The sequence below is a fragment of the Melopsittacus undulatus genome, chromosome 13, assembly GCF_012275295.1.
Source record: "Melopsittacus undulatus isolate bMelUnd1 chromosome 13, bMelUnd1.mat.Z, whole genome shotgun sequence".
Lineage (NCBI taxonomy): Eukaryota > Metazoa > Chordata > Aves > Psittaciformes > Psittaculidae > Melopsittacus > Melopsittacus undulatus.
In genome coordinates this window covers 962,425-984,053 of record NC_047539.1, presented here as the reverse complement: position 1 = coordinate 984,053, position 21,629 = coordinate 962,425, and the positions used below count along the sequence as shown (strand labels likewise).

General features: G+C 52.3%; 1 protein-coding gene across 1 annotated transcript; it reads right to left on the bottom strand.

Moving 5' to 3' along the window:
- Positions 1-500: 500 nt before the first annotated feature.
- On the bottom strand, positions 501-20,099 carry YWHAG (tyrosine 3-monooxygenase/tryptophan 5-monooxygenase activation protein gamma). The gene is made up of 2 exons (XM_034068908.1): positions 19,849-20,099; positions 501-4,024 (listed from the first exon to the last, which is right to left on the bottom strand). Exons 1-2 carry the CDS (start codon positions 19,933-19,935, stop codon positions 3,368-3,370), a joined length of 744 nt encoding a protein of 247 aa, XP_033924799.1. The 5' UTR covers positions 19,936-20,099; the 3' UTR covers positions 501-3,367.
- Between the last annotated feature and the right edge of the window lie 1,530 nt (positions 20,100-21,629).

Genomic DNA, 21,629 nt, shown 5'->3' with positions numbered 1-21,629 from the left:
AAGGGAATATTTTTACAGTGTGAGTCACCACAGGAGGCTCTGGGTGGAAAATCCATGGGGAGGGAGGGAGGAAGCACCCCCCAACCCCCTGCTCCTATGGGATCATCCAGGGGCCATCCCCATGGTATCCCCCAAGCTGGGAACACGGTAACCATTAACCCCCAGGGATACAGGGCATCCTGGAACGGTTTGGGTTGGGAAGGGCCTTAAAGCTCATCCAGTTCCAACCCCAGGGAGCTTCCCATTGGAAGTCCAAGCCAACCTTTGGGATAGCCCCTCCATGTCTATGGCTGATGAGGGACCCCCCTCCCCATCACCCCCAGCGCAGGCAAGAGCACAGCTTGACGTCAGATCTGTAAGTTTATTTGCTCAATGTACGACGGCTACATAATGACTCACATTCATGATATTCCATCACTGAGGAAGAAACCGCTAAGGATGGTCCGTGTGCCAAAGGATTCCTTACGGAGACACGGAGGTGGGGGGGGGGGGGGGGGGGGGAGGGAAAATGAAGAATCACTGATTTCGACCTTAAAAAGAGTTTCACTGCATAACATGACGAAAAGCACAAACAAAGGCTCATTCAAAGAACACAGTCATTGTTCTCCTACACTGCGATAGTTATAGTTTCACCATGACGAACACCAGACATTAAGGTTAAGCTAACACTGGTGTCTTCTTTTTTTTCCTTTTTTTTGTCTTTTTTGTCTTTTTTTGTGTTTTTTGTTGGTTTTTTTGTCGCTGTTTTCCTGTTTTCAGAACAAAAAAGAAAATCCTATAGAATCGCATGTCACTAGAGCAACACCCAGAACAGATCAGTTTGTTACGATCACGATCGGGAGAGAGCAAACTGTACCCCCCAGAAAGGAAAAGGAAGGGGAAAGAGAGAAAAAAGAACAGAAAATAAATTAAAAACCAGAAAAAAAGGGAAAAAAAAGTTAAAAACTGGGGTTTTGAAGACTATTTTGTCATAGGAATACAGAACATCTACAGTATAAGTTAATAAATTTCAAGCTACTGTATAGAAATACGACACTAGCATGCACAATATTGTATCAATAGAGTAATGGAGCAGTAATCAGTTCACTGGAGAGACAGTATCATAGGCAAGTGCATCTCTTAGAAAACCAAAGAAACCATTCAAGCTGCTTCAAAACTCAAGCCCCTGACCCCCAGACTCCCTTTTGAGCCCTCTTGTGCCATCTCTCCTGCGGAAGTTTCCTAAAGCAGCCAGAGCAGAAGCCAAAACAGAAGGGAAATGAAAGGGAAAACCAAACCAAAAGGCCAAAAAACCCAAGCAAAGAAAGAGATGGGTTTTGTAATTCCTAAATCACTTCCAATGATAGAGCCGGGATGATGCTGCTCATGGGGTGAGCAAAGGAAGGTAAGAAGCTTAAAGCCATCTTCCAGCCCATGGCACTGCGAGCATCCCACCATGGGATGTGCTGCTGGGCACAAACCCTGTCTGTGGAGGCATCCCAGTCCAAACCAGCTTTACCAGCATCTCCATGGCATTCCCTGGAGTACAGGGCTCTGCTCGCTCCACAAGGAGTCGGGATAGTGGCTTTGTGTGACGGGGGGAGCCGGAGCAGCACCCCCATGTGCAAGCCATGCATGCAGCACACAGCACCCTGCTCTCACAAGGGACAGGAACAAAGCCTGCTTCTGAAGTGGGATCAGACCTGCAGGAGCATGGGGCTTCCCTTGGATGAGCTGGATGGTGGCAGCAAGCTTCCAACAGCGATGGGGAACTGAAGCCAGAAGGAAGTTTACTCCAAACAGGGTGAGCTATTCCCTGCTAAGCAACACGGATGTCCCGTTTCCCACCCCGGCCAGATCAGCTCTTGGGAAAAGACTTTGCTAAGAAGAGAACTAAGTTCCTGGGCTCCTGATGGGCGATAGAAATGTCTATGATTGTAGCTCTTCCCGTTAGGGATTTCTCTACCACGTTAGTTTCTAAGCTCCTGAAGTTCACTCATTACACCACAAGCTTCCCCAGGAGAAAGGAAAAACACACCCGGCTTCCCTGGTGACAAACAAGGGAGCCTGGGTGCCAGGGATCTGCTGACAAACCTCATGGTACAGTGGGAGAAAGTCAGGCAGAAGTGAAATGGCAGTGCAATCCCTGAGGAAGCAGCTGTGGCACCTCAAAAATCAGGATGGTCTTTTGAAATACCAAACACAGTACATGACATACAGACCTGAATGCTCTTTTTTATTATTTTTTTATTATTATTATTATTATTTTATTATTATTATTTAAGTGGCATTTTTTTGTTAAGTTTGAACACTTCCCCCTTGTCTAATTGAAGTTCTTACACCTTTTTGCTGTGGACTTGGAAAGAGTTGAAACAGCCGCTAGCCAAGCACCTGGTATAAGCTGTTGACCATAAAACTAGAGCAGCTTTGATGTTCCTCAGGCAGGCGGTCTTCTTGCCTTGGGCCACACAGAATAGCTAAAGCCAGTCCACAGGCGAGGACTGATCAGGAAAGGCAAGCCAAAAGAACTAGCAAAGAAGAAAGAAGAGAACACAAGACAATCAAAAGGCTTGATGTCATATGGCTGTAATGTAGAGATACTGTAAACTGCAATTTAGTGTTAATACTGCCAGCTACCCTACGGAATACCTCGGACCAAAAAGAATCACCCAGAAAGATGGGATGGCCTAAACCCCCCCCGAGCTCTGCGAGCCTGGAATTCCTTAGTTCTTAACTCCTTCTGGATGTGGGGATTTGAGGCTGTGCCCTGCCAGGCAGAGCACCGCAGAGAGATGCCCCACGATGGGGGACGGACACACGGCACTTGGACTGCGGAAACAAACGCACAAAGCCTGACTGGAACCACACAATTCCTGACCGGAACCACACAATTCCTGACTGGAACCACACAATTCCTGACTGGAACCACACAATTCCTGACTGGAACCACACAACTCTCTGTTTTTGTTTGTTTGTTTGCTCTCCTTGTGTTCCTTTAGGAAACGAGGGCCATTCCATCCACACGAATTCACCTTAAAACCCCCTTTTTTTTCTTTTTTAATGTGTTTTTGTGTGTGTGTGTGTTTGATTTCTAGCAATAAAGTTAAATTAAAGACAGCTCCACTTGTATTAATAATCTACAGAACAGTCCATATGCCAGTGAGGCTGCTATTCCATTACCAGCACAGCCAGCCTGACTTCCACTAGTGGTGTTTTGGCAATAATGTCAACGAGGCAATCAAAGACAGGGAGTGGGGGGCCTCCCTGGGAAGGGGTCCCCTCCCTTGTCCCCCCCCCAACCCCCGACACCCCCCCCCACGCGTGGGAAAAAAATAAAGACTGCAGTAGTTAGCATCAGCGTGCGGCTGCCAGTCCATCGGGGGGGGGTCTAGTTGTTGCCTTCACCACCATCATCATCTTGCTGATCGCTCGTCCAGAGCGTTAGGTTGTCACGGAGGAGCTGCATGATGAGCGTTGAGTCCTTGTAGGAGTCCTCGTTGAGGGTGTCGAGCTCGGCGATGGCGTCGTCGAAGGCCGTCTTGGCCAGGTGGCAGGCCTGCTCCGGAGCGTTCTGGATCTCGTAGTAGAAAACGGAGTAGTTGAGCGCCAGCCCCAGCCGGATGGGGTGGGTGGGCTGCATGTGCTCCTTGCTGATCTCATGGGCTTCGCTATAGGCTTTCTCCGAGGACTCCACCACGGTCGCCCTCTTCTCACCGGTGGCCACCTCGGCCAGGTAGCGGTAATAGTCCCCTTTCATCTTCAGGTAGAAGACTTTGCTCTCGTACTGCGTCTCGCTGCAGTTCTTGATCAGGTAGTTGTCCAGCAGGCTCAGCACATCCTGGCACACGGCTTCCAACTCCTTCTCGATCTTCTCGCGGTAGGCACGGACCATTTCGATCTTCTTCTCGTTGCCATCAGCAGAGGTCTTCTGCTCGATGCTGCTGATGACGCGCCAGGAGGAGCGCCGGGCGCCCACCACGTTCTTGTAGGCCACGGACAGCAGGTTCCTCTCTTCGTTGGACAGAGGCTCGTTCAGCTCCGTCACCTGCATCGACAGAGGGAGAGACAAGAGACACGTGTGGGTTAAGCCCCAGTCACTTGATGTTCCCATCGCACGGTCGGGTGTTCCCATGTGTCCCTAAGCAAGAGGCAGAAGGCAGACAGCTTGCAAAGTCCTGCTGTCATCCAGCATCTGCTCCCATCCCAGAGAGCCAGCTGGGAAAGCACACCACGGTCCAGGCCCCCAGCAAAGGGGTGGGTTTGGTTTTAGTCCAGGTATACTCCAGCTCCTAAAGAGTTTTCCAGAGTGACAAAAGTCTTCTAGGAAAGAGAAGCCTTCCACCTATGGGATTAGAGTTGGACTTGGTGATGGAGGTGAGAGGGACAGGCAAAGCAAGAGGGTGGAAAAGGTCTACAGTCACGAGCCAGCCACGTGGATTAACAATACCATAGCTACAGGGTGCTCAGCTTTCCCACAAGCACATGCTTCTGAGATGCCTAAAGAATACGTTAGATGTTCAAATTACAGCTGCCTTAAGGTATGTGCACAGATAAGGACTTAAAAGCTCATGTGGTTAAGAGCATGCTCTTCCCACACAGGACTTTCTCTGTTGAAGGTAAGTGTTGATGCACAGCATCACTTCTACCTGCCTCACACCCGCAGCAAAAGGGAGCTGGCAGGGCACAGAGCCATCTCACAAGCAGGCAGCCAACCACCACCGTGGCCAGTTCAGCTACTGGGAAGCATCCTATTTGATGCTGCAGTTATCTCACTGCAGCTCCCACAAACCACCTCCAGTAGGTCGAGAAGGGCTTGCATCCCTCTTGACTCCATGTGGTTCTGAGCCCTTGCAGTGGGTGCAGCAGCCAGGCTGCTCCATACAGCTGCTCTGCTGTTTAAGCACACAGCCCTGGGTTGTGTGTGATGGGCTGCTTCCTGCAGAGGCTCAGCACAACTGCAGTGTGCTAACTACCCCTGGCATGTTGTTTATGTGCTGCTTCCGGCCTGCCTTGTGCTCTGAGTTGGGAGTTCTACCTGTCTGTGTTGCTACAGGACTTTGAAATGACTCCATTCTTCCCTCTGACACCTGCACAAACACAAATAAGAGATGCTGTGAGGTTAAAGACATCTTTGAAAGCTGGTGGAGTACTGCAGGTGCCCCCTTGCCCTAAGCTTATGGACTGCCTATCTTTGGAGATACTCAAAACCCCATGAGGTTAATCAGGGTCCTGTCCCATGTAAGCTGCCCTGCTTTGAGTAAGGGAAACCATGGAAACATCCAGAGATCCCAGCCTGCCTTATCCTCTTATCTTTCAGTTGTAAACAGAGTGCCCAACACCAACAGCTCCGTGTCCTGACACTGGTTCTGAAGGCTGATAACCACAGGAGCCTTTTAGCAAGATGCTCTCTATGCGGAGATACAGGTTTTAAGTGTGGACCAAGCAGGTGACTTTAAAGCTGCCCTCCAGCTACGTCTGCAGATACTTATCACTGCAGAAAGGAGACTGACCTCCCCTCACCACAAGAGTCTTGCTGGAGGACACATTTATTAGAACTACAGGGAGTTTCATAGGATTAGCTTTGCCATAAACATGTTAAATTCGAAGCTATTAAGGATTATGGAAGAAAGTTGCCTGTCGAAACCCTTCCAACAAACTGACAGATGGAAGGTACCACCTGTGGAGAGGGCAGGTTCCCCCAGGGAGCCCTGCAGGGAACTCACCAGAGCAGAAAGGGAGCCTTTGTTAACTGCTTCCTAGGACTGCAGAGGAACCACATAACATGGCCAGAGAGAGGGACCACATCCCTCAGCACTAGGAGAGATGATATAGGGATGCTGTGGATGGACTCTTCATTAGGGACTGTAGTGACAGGACAAGGGGTAATGGGTTAAAATTTAAACAGGGAAGTTTAGATTGGATATAAGGAAGAAATTCTTTACTGTGAGGGTGCTGAGGCACTGGAATGGGTTGCCCAGGGAGGTTGTGAATGCTCCATCCCTGGCAGTGTTCAAGCCCAGGTTGGACAGAGCCTTGGGTGCCATGGTTTAGTGTGAGGTGTCCCTGCCCATGGCAGGGGGTTGGAACTGGATGATATTAAGGTCCTTTCCAACCCAAACCATTCTATGATTCTATGAGAGGGAAGGGAAGAGGCTGCAGTGCCACACATATTTCAGTTTGTAACTGAGCTGAGAGAGGAAGAAACGAAAACCATCTGGCACTTGTGTCCCAGCAGGAAGAAATGCAAGATGCCCAGGACACCAGGTATCACACAGCAAGGGTGTGCTTAGCTGCTTTCATCAGTGCCACTGGAAGGTGGAAAAGACATATCCCAGGTGAAGCTGCTTTGAGACCTGCCATCGTCCCAGAACTCAGCGCTGTTACATGGAGCTAAAGACCAGCTATCCAAAGCAAAGCCTCAGTGTGCCATTGAGTTTGGCAGGAACACAAAGGCACCAGGCTCTGCCTGGAAGTCTCCCTGCTCCCTGGGAAGCTCAGTCAGTTGGGAGTTGTACTTCCCTGGTTGACAGCAGAGGAAAGCAGAACTAAGCAGGATTACCAGCAGTAACTACTAGCTACTGAGCACCACGAACCTCAGTAACTGTCAAGCCTCATTTCACCCTCATGCCCCTGCACACTGGGGCAGGAGGTGCATGTGGCATGAACAGCCAAGCACTAAGAGCTAGCCCACACACTCACACAGCTGGAAGCTTGACAGATGCAAGTCCTTAGCTATTCTGAAGGGAAAAATAAGAAGAAAAAAGCACCTTTTTCATCTTCCTTTCTGCTTCTCCCCCCAAGCAAACCCAGCCACAAGAGTGGCTCTTTACCAATGCAGAGCAGCAGGAGATGTCAGCCATGGGGCTTCCCATTTCCCTGCTAGTCTGTAGGTAATGATCTTACTTGCAAGAGCTTCCCCTGTGCCCTGTCAACACATGTGGTGCCAGAGCCAGACCCTTCACATGCTGCAGGCAGAAGCCCTGCCTAAGGGCAGAGGACACCTCGCCATGGAGTAGCCTACATCGACAGGCTCTGGCTTGGAGACATGCTCCATCATCAGGCTTGAGGATGCTGCCAAGTTCCAGTCTCACCGGTTCCTGCAGCCCCTGAGGGTGCAGTGTCTGCAGCACTGAGACTCAAATGCCCTAACGCCATAGAGGGAGTCCAACAGCTCCCATTGGACAAAAACTGCTGGAAGTTGAGGGTTTCTCCTGCTCGAGAGCGCAGAGGTTTGTACAGAGCCAAGCCTCTGACCTGCAGCAAGAAGCAATCCTGGTTTCCCTGCTGCAGCAGTGAGCTCTGACTCAGCACTCTGCCCGTTCCTGGCATCCCAGCCAGGGCAAGGCTCAGCCTTGGGCCAGGAGCTGCAACAAACCTGCCCCTCATGGCAAGGGCCATGCTCTCCGAAGCCCAAAGGTTGGTCCCAGTGCATCTTCTTTCCAGAAGCATCCTAAAGAGCAGCCTTTGAGACCTACAGGGAGGTTTGCTCCCATCCAGTGGCAGCCTAGTTTGCTTACAGGGCTCACTCCAGGACTCTTATAGCCCACTTTTCACCTTGCACCCATGGGTCTGAAGTAATTTCTGCATACACCATGAAATAACCGTTTTTGAGGACCCTACAGTAGCTGCAAAGGAGGATTTTGTTTTAGCTGTTTATCCTCACACGTTTCACTTGGGTTTATAACTAAGTGCCCACCTATTTATGGCTCCTACCTAACCAAGCTTTGATGTCTTATCTTAAAGCAAACAGCAGAGCAAGCTGAGCATACCCAGAGCTTCTTGCCTGGGGAATGCCATCAACATTTGACAGTTTAATCCATGTTCTATGCCTCAACACTTCTGCTTTTCCAATTGCCTGAGTCCCTGAAGACATGAGGCACCTATAAAGGAGAGAGACAACCATGAGAACCTCCAACTGCCCAGGGAGAATGGCTATCGAGTATCAGAGCTCCTCTTCCACCAGGATACACAACAGCCATCTCCTCCTTGGCACTTGTGTCTCCTCTGTTCTATCTACAGCTCTGCACCATGTAATTAAGCATGTTATCTCCCAGCAGAAACCCTTGCTTGGAAGTGACCCCGAGGCCTGGCCTAAAGGTCCCATTTCCCATTTTGGTCTTCTTTTTAAAAGCAAATCTGCTTCTGAACCAACTTGCTGTCCAGAAACTCCACCACTGCCATTCTTAACTGCTCTGAAGCCACTTGTAACGGGAGCAACCAGCACACAACCACTTCAGGCTCAAGCAACTGATAACATTCACATCTACCCACAGCCACGCCAGCTTCAACCTATCTCTAGCCATTGTCTCGTGGTGGGACCCCATCACCCACATCTGCAAGCACCCCCTTCAGCAGCCTGAGGGTCATTTTGGCAGTGACACACCAGAGACACTGCCTGTTTCTATCACCCCCATCTCACTCTGCATTCAGCTTCTGAGGAAATGCCTGTCCCCAGGCACATTAAACACACACCATACCCAGTGGCTTTGTTCCAGTCAGGATGAGATGCTGCACAACCCAGGCAAGAACAGCTTCTCCTTGTGTGCTCCAGAGCGAGCTGCCCTACGACACCATTGCAGTAGTTGCAAGGATGCTGTTCTTCAGCACTGTCCTACTTTGGCACAAAGTAGGCGTGTGTTAAACCAGACCTAAATCTAAAATCTCACCAGATTGCACTGGTTTGGGTCTATTCCTCCCCCTGCCTTCTGCCCCACGTCATCCTCCCAAAGTGGAAGTAACACCATCACTACCTTCTCTCCTTGCTGACTCCTTCCACTGTTCTCTCTCCTTGTGGCTGATCTCAGTGTGGCCAAGATGATTGTCAGCTGCAGGTCAAGCCCTTCTCCTCATCTCAGACAGGACCACAAAAGCACAAGCAGGCTGTGGGCAGAAGTCAGCTCCCCAGTGCTGTCTCATTTGACTGGTTCAGTACAAATAACCCTATGCTGCTTCCCATTGTTTAAGGTGTTGGGGCCAGCACCCATTGCAGGAAAGCAGTTGAAGGCACATGGGATGGGTCTACCATTGCATTTTAAATTGCTCTGAGTGCATCAAGGACCAGTGTCTTCAAAGACTGTTAACTGCTTCTAGCATCTCCAAGGCTACTTAAGCACTCCAGACACTGATGAGGATTTCTGCATGCTCCTACTGCTAACAGAGGCTTTCATCCCACTCTGCAGCCTTTACTATTTGACTTTGAACCACCCAAGAGAAAGTCTTCAGATTGTGATGGAGACGTGAAAACCAAGAGCTCATTCGTGTCATTGGCCTCTGTAGCTTAAGAGCTCCTTAAACCAAATTGAATCCCATTGTGCTACACACAGGTTTGATCAGTCCTCGGAGCCTGCACATCTACTCCTCTTCAGTCTGGCTCTGCTGGATTTCAGCTAGAGAAGGAGCCAGTTTCAAGTGCTTGGGGCATTCCTGCATGTAAAAGGTCGCAAGGGAGCCAATGCAAGAAGGCCAGTGACAATGGCAGAGTGCTGAGCTCTATTCTGCCTCTGGCAGCAGCATTTCATGTACCAGCCCTTATCTGCAGTGCTGCAGTCTCAGCATTAGGGCTAACGGCTCAAGCCCTTCCTGCTGCAGAGCACCTGGGTGCCAGTGATTTGCCTCACCACCTTCTGCTGCAGCTCTGGAGATAAGGCCAGCACAAGGGAACATCCTCCTCCTTCCATACGTGGTTTCCAGGCATGTTCCTAGCCCTTGCAATCTGCCATGGCTGGTAAGTTGACAGAGGGGGAACCCAGACACATCACTTAACCAGCTGGAAGGAACAATCCCAGCTTGGGCACCACGTATGCTCTTCAAGTGCATCAGTGCAGAGCTACAAACCACTTCTCAATTAGCATTGGTGTGCCTTGTACCTGTTCCTGTGGCTAGTATCTGCTTTTTGAGCCATTATGCCCAAGGTGTTCTTGTCTGCCTTATTACCACCCTGATTCTCCTTAGCCTTGCTATTAAAGAAGATGAAAAACTGCTTCACTGTCTGGCTGCCCCTACCTCTGAAAAGCCCTTGGAAATAAAGCAGCCATCTCTGTTGGTCTAGTGCCTTCCTGGCACCAGATGGAGAGAGCAGCAACACAAAACTCATCAGTCCTAGCATTTAAGAGGACTGTCACTCAGGGCTCATCACACCACTTCCAGCAGATGGGATACCAGCACCTTTGCCTCCTAACTACAAAGCAACAGAAGGGATGCCAAGCTATTCCCAACCTAAGGCTGCAAGCTTCATCTGCCTACTTCTGTGTTTCCACAAGCACCTTAACAGCAGCCCGAGATCACCACCCTCCTCCACAGCCTCATCCAGTCTGTTCCCTTCCATGCCTGTTCTCCAGAGCACATGGAAGGCCAGTGCCACAGCATGCCACTGCCATGGGAGCTCAGATGTGCTCCTGGAGAACGCCACAAGCTTGAGGAGCTCACAGTAGATCCTTTGGAAAGGAGAAAGCTATAGGCTTTTCTGGGCTGCATTAGAGGTCTCTGTGCAAGCTGAAAAGCTTTTGGAGAGTAACTGCAGCTCTTCCTTTAAAACATTCCTGCATATGTTTTAAAGACTTGGGGGTCTTTTCCATTCAAGCATTATTCTTCTTTAGAAAACTCCATCTACTCCCAGGCTTTTTTAACTGACGCAGACATCCATGGCAAGCCCACTGCCCATTCCTTGGTCAACATAGGGGAAAGCTATTTGTTTCCCCTCCAATTTATGGCAAAACAAAGCCAAACTAGACAGACTTCAGGGCCCCCAGAAAGCAGGGACGTCCTAGACAAATGGACCAAGTTTTGTGTGAGGAGGGCATTCAGTGCTGCTGGGAGCATGAGCTGCTTAAAGACTTACCTCACAGCTTCTCAGCATGCTAATCTGGCTCAGATGTCAGTGCTTTCCTGCTCACCTCCAGCCCCACTGCCACGCCACCAGATCATCAAATCCTCCCTGGAGCTTCAAGTGCCAGGGCTTGTCCTTAATCAGGGGCTGTACCCATGACCTCTATTCACTTGAGCCAAGCAAGGAGAGAAGAGACAATGTGCCATGGGCAGGACACCTTGGGAAAGGTTGGGAGCAAGCTCTGGCTGCTGAGCGAGCCTGCTGCTCCCAGCTCTGCTTGAACAGGATGAACTGGGCACTTCTTGGCTGCTTGCATGGCCTCCTCCTGCATGGCACAGCCCTGCTCCAGCAGGATGAAATGGGAGAAGCTGCAACCATGCAAACAACTCCCTGCAGCCAGCCCGGCAGTTTAACTGCTGTGTGGCATTACCCCAAAGGCTTTGGGCTGGGTGCACATCTGAAAGATTCAAACACCCCAAGAGCTTTTGCTCTGCAGGACTTGAAACGTGTTTCACCACCTTGAACAAGAGGCTTTGCAGAGCACCCAGGTGGACTGCAGCACGCCGGCTCCACCACAGGCTCCATTTCAGCATCAGTGAGGAAGGTGGTTATCCCTCCTGATGTACTTCACCCTCCCACTGCTTCAGGGATTTCAGGCTTGATCTTACACACCTCTAGCAAAGGCAATTTTACCTCATTCCTTCCCTGAACGTGCAGAACAGACCGTGCTGCTCTGGCAGCTTCTGGAACACTGCAGCCAATATTAAATTGCAAGAGGGTCACTTTGCTGTTCTAGATTTGAGTGTTGGTTTAACTACCCTTGCCTGGCTCCAGCTACCTCCTCCCAGCCCTCTTTTGAAGCCCAAGGGACTAAGTACCACAGATTGGATCTCAGAGCATCACAGGTGACAGAGCCCCTCAGGCACTGATGTCTGGACAGCACCAAACACAAGGAGCCAAGCTCCCAGCTTCAAGGTAATGAAATATTCATCCCACGTAACAAAGGCCAACAGCACAAAGGCAAAGCTGGGGTGCCTTCCTCAGCTGGGTGTAAATCAAAGGCTGTTTAATCTCCTCCAAGTTCTCACTCTGCTGAATACTAAGCATTAGTCTCTCCCAAGTCCAGCTCTCCTACAGCCTATCTGTTAGCACAGAGCACAGCAACAGCTTCTCCTAACTACTATTAATAAACCCCATGCTGCAGAGCACCACGACTGTCCAAACAACACGTCCATCAGCAGCCTGTTTGAGGCTGGGGCTTGTCGCTGTTGTTTCCTAGAGCCTGGCTGTAACCATCTTAGAGAGGCGTCAAGCAGCTCTGCCTGTACGTAAGCAAAGACACATCCCAAGCAAGCCAGCCCATCCAGTAAGATCAGAGGGAATTTGCAAACAATTAAGGAATGGTTTGTACTTTGAGCCTCTGCAGCCTTGGGTTTGTCCAAGTGCAGCTGCCTTAAACACCCATAGAGTGACTCAATTCCAGCATCTCCTTTAGGGCAGAAAAACATTAAGCACTCTAATCCTTAAGCTGGGGATCACTTTAAGGGAATCTCATGCCATCATCAGTGACATGTTCTCTAGTTACTCTCCTCCCGCTATTAACTAATGCACTGCTGCCCTTAGTCACCAGCTCACTAGTTTTGTGCCAAAACCCAGGTTTGTTTAACACCTTATTGAGCACGTGCTGGGTTATTCCTGAGATGTGACTAAATCTGGGTTAGCAGAGAACAACCTGAGACTGGGGGGAAGTTTGCATTTAAACAGGCAGACAAAGGCTTTTGTTTCAGCAGCCACACAAAGGCTCCAGCCTCCTCGAGGATTGCTGCCTCATCATTTCAGCTCTGCTCTCCAGAATTTACCATTTCTGGGCATTTCCAGCCCCCCCAGCAAACAGCCAGGGTGAGACTCCTGGGAGAGCCCCAGCCTTTGTGCTCCAGCCGCTCTGGCCCATTGCAGAGGCTGGAATGCTGCGGCAGCTCAGGCTTGCTGTCATTGTGCATTAGAAGCTGGACAAAGCCATCCTGCTGCTGAGCTCCTCCCTGAGACAGGCTCCCCACCAGAGCCATGGGTGGGAATTCAGCACCTTGACATCCAAGCTTCTTATCTTAAAGGAATGAGGAGCAGAATGGAAGTCCTTTTGTCACCGTTTTCCTTTATTTGAGGATGGGAAGGGGGAGTTTGTTCATTAGATGACACAGCCGGGGAGGACAGACAGGAGAAAGCTGCCTGTGGCAGCACTGGCAATGCCCAGCTGAGGAGATGGCACAGCAGCAAGTCACACAAACCCCACAGCCAGCTGGTTGTGGGTCTGTATCCTTCCCCTTTCCTGCTCACTCCAGACCAAGTGCAGATGGGTGAAGTCCCCCATAGCTGCTAAAGGCTGCTCTGCTTTGTAAGGGCAAGGTGGGAGAAGGCAGAAGTAGAGAGCAGGAGGGACCTCAGCAGTGCTATACCCTACATGGGAGAGCACCTCCATGCTCCCCTCACAGCCTTACTCATCTTGAAGGGTCCTCCAGCACCCATGTGTAAACACCATGCGAGCCATGAGGTGGGCTCCCACAAACCCACCTTGTGCCCATGGGTGAAGATGAGTTCCCCCATCTGTAAAGACCTAAAGCTGCACAGGCAGAGGGTTTATCTGACTCCCACCAGTGTGAAACCGTCCATGGCCGGTTTATCTCAACAGCATCCTGAAGCCAAGCCAAAGGCTTCAGAGGTGGAAACACAAACCCACCCTATCTTCACCAGCTCAGAGACAAATCCACAGCTACTTCCCTTTTGTTTCAGCAGATGCTGAAATGGGGTTCCAAGCAGGCACTTCCCAGTGGTGACCATTGCTTGCAGAACCAAATTGAGTCAATACCTGCTCCTGTTTTCATTACCTTTCTGGTTTCCAGACATCACGTTGCCAGTTGTCTGCAGACATGTGAATCTAAGAGGAGGGAGTTAGGGAGACATCAGTCAAGGACAAGTTATGAGAGTTACCTTTCTAGTGAAGAACAGAGGCTGGTGAAGGCTTTCAGCCTTCCAGAAAGAAATAACAAAGGCCTGGAAGCAAAGGGAAAGAAGGGCTGAGCTGGCTCCAAGCCAGTTAGACCAAAACCACTTGTAACAGCATTAGCTTTGGAAACAGCTATCTTGAGCTGTGGAGCACTGAAGCCTTGAAGAATGCCTGGAAATATCAACCAAAGACAACCCAGGCCCTGCATCACAGCCTTGCCACGGTGAAATGGAAGGTGATGCCTGTGTCCTAGCAAGATGGGCAATGGAGAGCTGCTCGGGAAGCCAGGCAAATCCTGTTCCTCTGGGCTTTGCACCACAGTTATTCCAGTCCACATTCACGTTTCACTGGCAGCCGCAGGTCAGGAGGTAGAACTGGGCAGAAAAGGAGAGGGCAGCTTCAGATCTGCAGATCCTACATGCCCAAAACACCAACCCTACTGAGGAAAGGCTCCCTCAGGGCCAGACCACAGGCATCTTCCAGCCTGCTCCTCCTCTGTACCCACTTGTGACCACCCTGGTGTCTGGCTGGGATGTACCAAGCACCCAGCTCTAGTGTGAACTAGTCCTAGAGTCCTTTTTGCTCTTCCCTGCCAGGCTGGTATCAAGCTCCCAACACTCTACTCACTGCTGGCAGCTGGACACACAAAAGCTTGGATTACATGCTCCTGCACACAGCTTCCTATGCATCCATTTGCACATGGTTTACCTTGCATGAAGCTGCACAAAAGAGTTCAGTTGTAGAGTTGATGTATTACACCCTGCCAGACGCATCGCCATCCATGGAGGTTCCTCTATGATGTGAAGTCATGGCTACCACCCTCCTCTCCCAGCCTCTGCTCCATCACCTATACCTTAGGATATATTTGTTCTTGTATCCTCCAGAGTTGCAGTGAGTGGATCAATTCCTAGCTATAGGTATGCATCAATCAAAGTGACGAATGTGCCAAGCATATCTCATCTTTACTGGTACCTTCTGGCATGAAGATGTGCACCCTCAAGGGTTCACCCTACCCAGAAGGGCAGTTCCACAGCACCCAGATGGGCTGGCTGGCATGTGCTCACTAGCGTTGTCCCAGAGCATCTACTGAACCCAAGGGAGCACAAACTCCTTAGAGATTCAGGACAGAACACTGTACCCAAGGTGAAGACTGCTCACCAGCAGGACAATATCAGAGGCCTCTGACAACAGAAGCTTACGAAGCTCCTACCAAGCTCATTTTGCCCTTCATCAGCGCAGCTTAATCCCACCCTGAATGGCACAGACCATCCCATAGGAGTGTTTCAGTGGGAGGCAGAAAGCAGCCTGCTGATCCTCCATCTATGCAACCATCCTGTGCATGCTGACCTCTTTCTTCATCTTGGTCCCAACTGTGCTACACCCAAGCATGTGATACCCTGCTATGGGGCAGTGCACTGAGGCCTCAGCACATGTGCTCCAGGAGAGCAGGTTTCAATGCAGGAAACACTTCTGGAGCTGCAGTTCTGTGATTGCCCTTACACTGCTGTTGCTGTGGCTTCCAGCAAGCCCAGGGTCACATCACCAGTGCCCAAAGAGTCTATTCGAGAGAGCACCTTTGGCATCAGCCGGTGAACAAAGCTTGGGCAGACAGGGCTTGTCCATACCCAGCACAAGCTTAGCTGGTGTTCAAAACAGACCAAGTACAGAAAACCTCAAACAAAAGAGCAAACACTAGGAACCCAATGAGCCTCCTGGAGCCAGCCATCTTCAACCACAAACAGCAGATCCACAATCCCCACCAACCTCGTTGCACTTTCAGGGCCGGCCACCATCCAAAAGATCTGGCTAAGCCCAAAACATGTAGGAACTCGTGGAGAGCCCTTCCTTGTCCAAGAGCCTGACTGTTCCCCTGGGCCCCAGATACCTGCAGAGCACTCAATTCTCTATCACAGTCTCTATCGTTCCTGTCGAGTTCAAAGACCTATTTGTAGCCAAACCCATGCCTGGCTGCTACACCTGGTCAACAGAAAAACCCAGCATGGTCTCACAAGTGGCTTTTCCTAAAGCACATAAAGACTTGCCATGAGCTCAATGGGGAGTTCCTAAGAGCTCCAGCTGCTGAAGGCTCACCAGTTAACACAGATCCTGTGTTCAGTGTCCACTGCACTCGAGTACAGGGCATGCTGCTACCTGCCCATGGCTTGGGTGCAGATGTGCAACAACTCAGCCTACCACTGCAAGGTCCTGAGGGTGCTTTACACAGAGATAACCCACACCAAGAACCATGAGGAGGTTGGAAGCACAGCTGGACAGCAGCCACCCTGCCCTGACTCTGTGGCCTCTGGGATAACAGTGGATAACACTGCCTGAGAACCACCCCATCACTCAGGTCTGAACAAGCCCTCATTGCTAAAGGGAGAGAGGACTTCTCTGTGCCTGCTCCTCTGTGAGTAAGAACAAGCAGGGAAGCACGTAGGCAGCGGTCCAGGAGGCACCATGAGGCTGAGCAGCATCTTGCCTGCACAAAGGGCAGCAGCAAGAGCATCGATGCAGTCATTAGATGCCAACATACCCCCTCCACTTCAGCACTGGAAATGGTTTCTGCAGAGCCTTCCCCATCCCCCTGGAAGTGCTACTACATTCCTTGCTCCCTTCCTACCACCACAGATGGCCTGCCCAGCACTCCTCCTGGAGCCTTCCCACCTCACCCTTTGTCTTGTCTACACTGCAGAGCAGAAAACAGCTAATCATCCCTGCCCTGCTCCCTGGGGCCCTGCAGATAGGAGGGATTTGTGTTCCTCCTGCTCTTCCCAAGGGTGAGCCTGTGTGTGTGTGTGTGTGAAGCCCTGCTATCTGTGCTAACCTGGTCACTGGATGTGGTGGGTGATAGGCTGCCAGGCTGGTGAGCACCATGGCAGGAGCACAGTGCCAAGGCAGGCCTGTGGTTACCCACATCTGCTCTTCTCCTCCACCCACAACTGCCATTTACTGCACCAAGACCCAGCTGTGTCCAATGCTTGGGCAGCAGCCATCTGCCTTTCAACAGCTCCAAGTCTCACCCCAAATCAAGCCACCACAGCCCATGGTCCCCAAAGTCAAGTAGCCACATGTTCCACCTTCAATGGGTTCAAGGCCTCTGCCACGTGGTCCCATACTGCACGATGCAGAGGTGCAATAATAATCCTCCCCCAGCCTTTTTAGGTGACTTACTGCAATTGGCTTCCTTGTTGTCCTGCACATCCTCTCTCACCCCAGAGGTCTACAGGGAGACACGTGCTCTGCTCCCCAGGCAGGGAGGAAAAGCTGCAGCAGCATCACTGCTCCCCAGCTAATGGGTATCGATCCACAGCCCTGGTGCTGGGCTGGACACAAAACTCCTCAAGCTGAACCAGACAACCACAGGCTCTGCAGGCAGCAATGAGCTGGGAAGGAGACTGCTGGTGCTGCTTGGGCACAGCATCAAGTGGGCTGCAAGCCCAAGGCAACACCTCCCAACTGAGCAGTGAGGTGCATTCCTGCTCTCCAATGCATGCTAAGGCTGACTGTACCCCCAGACAGTGACAAGGGAGGTGACCATGGTCATGCAGCCATGCATCCTTCCCTGGTGCAGCATCACCTCCTGCTCCTGCTGGTAGGCGAGGGGACCATCTGCTGTGTTTTACTGACATTCCCCAGTGAATCTGTCACATTTGGGGGCTGAAGAACCAGCCCCACTCCTGCAGCAGCAATACCACTGCATGCACCAACCAGAGGCAGTGGCACAAAGCATTTGCAGCAAGAAAGGAGACAAAACTTATTATATATAGGATATTACTTGGAAGAGACTATTGGGATCCTGTACATCACTGTGGCAAGCAGCAGCGGATGAATCAGCAGCCAGAAAAGGGCCCAGTACACCATTTCCATTCCAAACTACTATGATAGCCAGCACAGGCTCTGAGCAGGCAGGGCTGAGGCCAGCAGAACAATGCCACATCACCACCAAAACACTCAAACTGCACGAGAATGAACCTCCTTTACACCCAGGCTTAAGGGAAAGCCATGTGGCATTCCCCAGCCCGGAATGCTCAGGAAGCAGCTAGCTTTAGAGGGTGGGAGACGAATGGGCCAAGAGCCGGGGATGCTTCTGCATCACCTTCTCTAGACGCAGCCCGCATGCTCTCTGCTACCACCTGGGTGCATTGCAGCTTGGACCATGGCATATGACATCACCAGGCGTTGCTACGGAAATGAGTGCGAGGTCATCAGCCTCCCGCACAAGCGGAGCTGGGGACAGGAGGACCGGGGCTGACATTCCCGGTACCACCGCCTGTGCCTGGCTTCAGGCAGCAGGAGCAGCAAGGAAGAACAAAAGCTCTGCCTTTTGGTTGCTGTGGTGGCAGGAGGCGGCAGCTCTCCCGCTGGGAATCGCTTCCTTACAGAGACCCATAAGCAGCGTGAGCCTCAGTTACTGCTTCACCAGGGCTAAAAGGGAATAAAACATAGAGATCATCTCCAACACCACCCTGGGTTAAACACCCAGCAGGGTAGGGACATTGTCCAGCGGGAATACTGCACCAGGGCTGTGCATCCCGGGCATACATCCCTGTTGGCTTTGTCATAGCGGCTGTATTATCCGTAGGAAATGAGCTGTAGGATGTGCTCACACAGCAGGCTTTGCTTGGACACGTTATCAGAAATCAGTCTAAAAGCCATAGCGCAGCAAAGGAATAGCCCCGGCTGGTTTAATATGATAACATCATTTCCCCATTATCCATATTTCATTCCCGGATCAGCCATCCCCTCCCTCGCCGTGCTCAGGCTGTGACAGTTTTGTCTGCTTTGATCAATGCAAGGTTATTGACAAAATGGTGCAATATGGGCAAACAGAGCTGCACCCACGGCAGACTGCGACATTCCCAGATCAGCATTCCCTCCCCATCAGGCAGGGAGGACACCCCAGCTCCTCGCAAAGCTTCAGACCTGCCTAAGAAGACAAACATAAAGCAGTTTTCCCCTTTAAAGCACCCCCTCCCTCCCTCCACCCAGTCTAGCCTCTCTGCAATATGACAAATGCAGAATCTTCTGGAATGACTTGATCCTGCCTCCCACGATTGCTTTGTTTGCAAGATCAGATCAGAGATATGGGGCTTTTCTTTTTCCTGCCTTCTTAGCCTGTCAGGATGTCAGGATTGAAGGGGAGCCGCTCAGTGTCACCGAGCAGCCTGCTATACGCACAGCCTTTATTTTAGGAGCGTGAAATGAATACAACATGACTCAATTCATAAATCTCCAACCAAGTGCAGTAAAAATAAAGAGCTTTGACAGCGAAAGGGCTCCCGATGCCTGGGGTCAGGGGCACACACCAGCCCCACCGGCCACACACGGCAAGGGGATGCACGGGAGACACTGGGACTGTGGCAGTGGGGAAGAGGTGTGCATGCAACACCCCCCCCCCCATTCCCAACCCCATAGCATTGCCCCATTGGGCTTGGCAGCCCCCCCAAGTGACCGCTTGTGGGGGGGCTGTACCCTGTGCCCCCCCCCCCCCCCCCGTGCTGGCGCAGGGCAGGGAGCAGCAATGGGGATGGGAGCACACAGAGGATGGGTGAAGGAGGGAGGGGGGCCTGGTGTGGGGTGAGAGAAGGGATGGGGTGAAGGGGTGATGTGTGGGGCAGGGAGGAGGCTCTAAGGCAGGGGAGAGCATAGGGGGCAGAAGGGCAGAGGAGAGGATGTGGGGCGGCACAAGAGGCAATGCACGGGGGCTCTATGGCAGGGGCCAGCGTGCGTGTGGGGCTGCAGGGCAAGGGAAGGGAGGTGCGGGCTTGCGGAGGGGACTCTAGAGCAGGGATGCGTGGGGGAGAGGGGGCTATGGGGCAGAGGATGGAGATGTGGGGAGAGCAACGCGTCCCTGCGCAGGATCCGGACACAGGAACCGGGATCGGGGGCAGCACAAGGACCGGAGCCGCACGGAAAAAACGGCGATGGGGCAGCGATGCGGCAGCGATGGGGCAGCGATGAGGCAGCGATGGGGCAGCGATGGGAGCACGAACCCGCAGCAGGGGAGGGCAGCGGGAGGGGAAGCGGCGGGGACGGCACTCACGTTCTTCATGGCGGCCGCCATGTCGTCGTACCGCTCGGCTTGCTCGGCCAGCCGGGCCTTCTGCACCAGCTGCTCGCGGTCCACCATGGTGACGGGGCCGGGGTCGGGCGAGGAGGCTGCGGGCTCCGGGAGGAGGAGGAGGAGGAGGAAGGATGAGGAAGGGCGTAACGGGAGGAGGAGGAAGGAGGGCGGGCGGCGGCTCCGGGCGCTGCTGCGGCTGAGGCGGCGGCGGCTGCACCCGCTGCTGTGCGCGCGCCGCGGGCCACCACAACCCCCCCCCCCCCGGAGCCCCGCCCACTGCTTCCCACCGCCGCCCGCGCGGTGCACGACGGGAGATGGAGTCCTCGGGGCGGCTGGGAATGGGTGAGACCCGGCTGAAGGACTACAACTCCCGTCGTGCCCCGCGCGGCGCTGCCGCACACGCCCACCCCGCAGGCCACGCCCCCTTGGGGCTCGCCAACCGGTGCTGATTCACCGGGAGCGGGGATGGGGATGGGGATAGGGATAGGGATGGGGATAGGGATAGGGATAGGGATGGGAATGGGGATGGTGATGGGGATAGGGATGGGGATGGGGATGGGGATGGGGATGGGGATGGGGATGGGGATGGGGATAGGGATGGGGATGGGGATGGGGATAGGGATGGGGATGGGGATGGGGATGGGGATGGGGATGGGGATGGGGATAGGGATAGGAATGGGGATGGTGATGGTGATGCGGATGGGGATGGGGATGGGAATGGGGATGGGAATGGGGATGGTGATGGGGATAGGGATGGGGATGGGGATGGGGATGGGGATGGGGATGGGGGGGTCCGCACTGGGCACACTGAGTGCAGGCACCCAGGGACAGGCCCCGTGGTGGAATCTGGAGCCATAAGAAACCCCCTTCGAAAAAGCTCGTGGATAAAGCAGTGCTGAGGGGATGCTGGGAGGAAGGAGAGGGGTTCAATGCAGGGAGCCGTGCTGATCCCAATGGAATGCATTATCCCTGTTTGGGGGAGCCGGGCAGTGCTGATGCATGGCACACACAGTCCTCCCTCTCACACACCCTGATGCCACTGTCCCCATGCAGGTGCTCTGCGAGGGGTGAGGATGACCTTGGAGGACACAGCCATCCCACCTGTGATCCCCATCCTGAATCCCATAGGAAACCTCATTGGCATTTGGGATGTGCCAGTTTCCATAGAGCGCTGGCTGTTCTGCCCATGGCCATGGTCTCATCCATGTGTCTGGGGACAAACTGGTTTGGGAACGCTGATGGTGATGCTTTATTGAGCAGCACCGTTTTGGGGTGAGATCCCCCTCGTTATTGTGGTTTTAGGGCCGCTTTATAAGTAGCAGAGAATGAGGCTGAATGGGTTTGTTTAACACAATGGGTTTGTTTAACCCATTCCGAGAGCACAGGAACTCCCTGATAAATGAAACTAGAGCCCAGACCTCTCCATTTCCTCTCCAAAGCCAACGGCTGTCTCCTTGCTCCCATCCCCACCAGCACACATGGTCCTGGTGTGAGAACAGCCTTTGTGCCCAGCTTCCATTTCCCACCGCAGCAATCCCAGGAGCGTGCCCATGGACAAGGGCAGTTTCTGCCTCTCTGCTGATAATGGCACATTCATCCTTTGGGGATCAGCATCATCTTGGGGAGCTCAGCAGTGGAGCTTGTGCCGTTCCCTGTCTGATGCCGGCTTTGGAGAGAGAATGCAAGTTCCAAAGGGAAGAATGCAAAGAAATTGTGGGTCTCAAACTGGTTTTTCAGCTGTTTGCTGTCATTTCTTATCA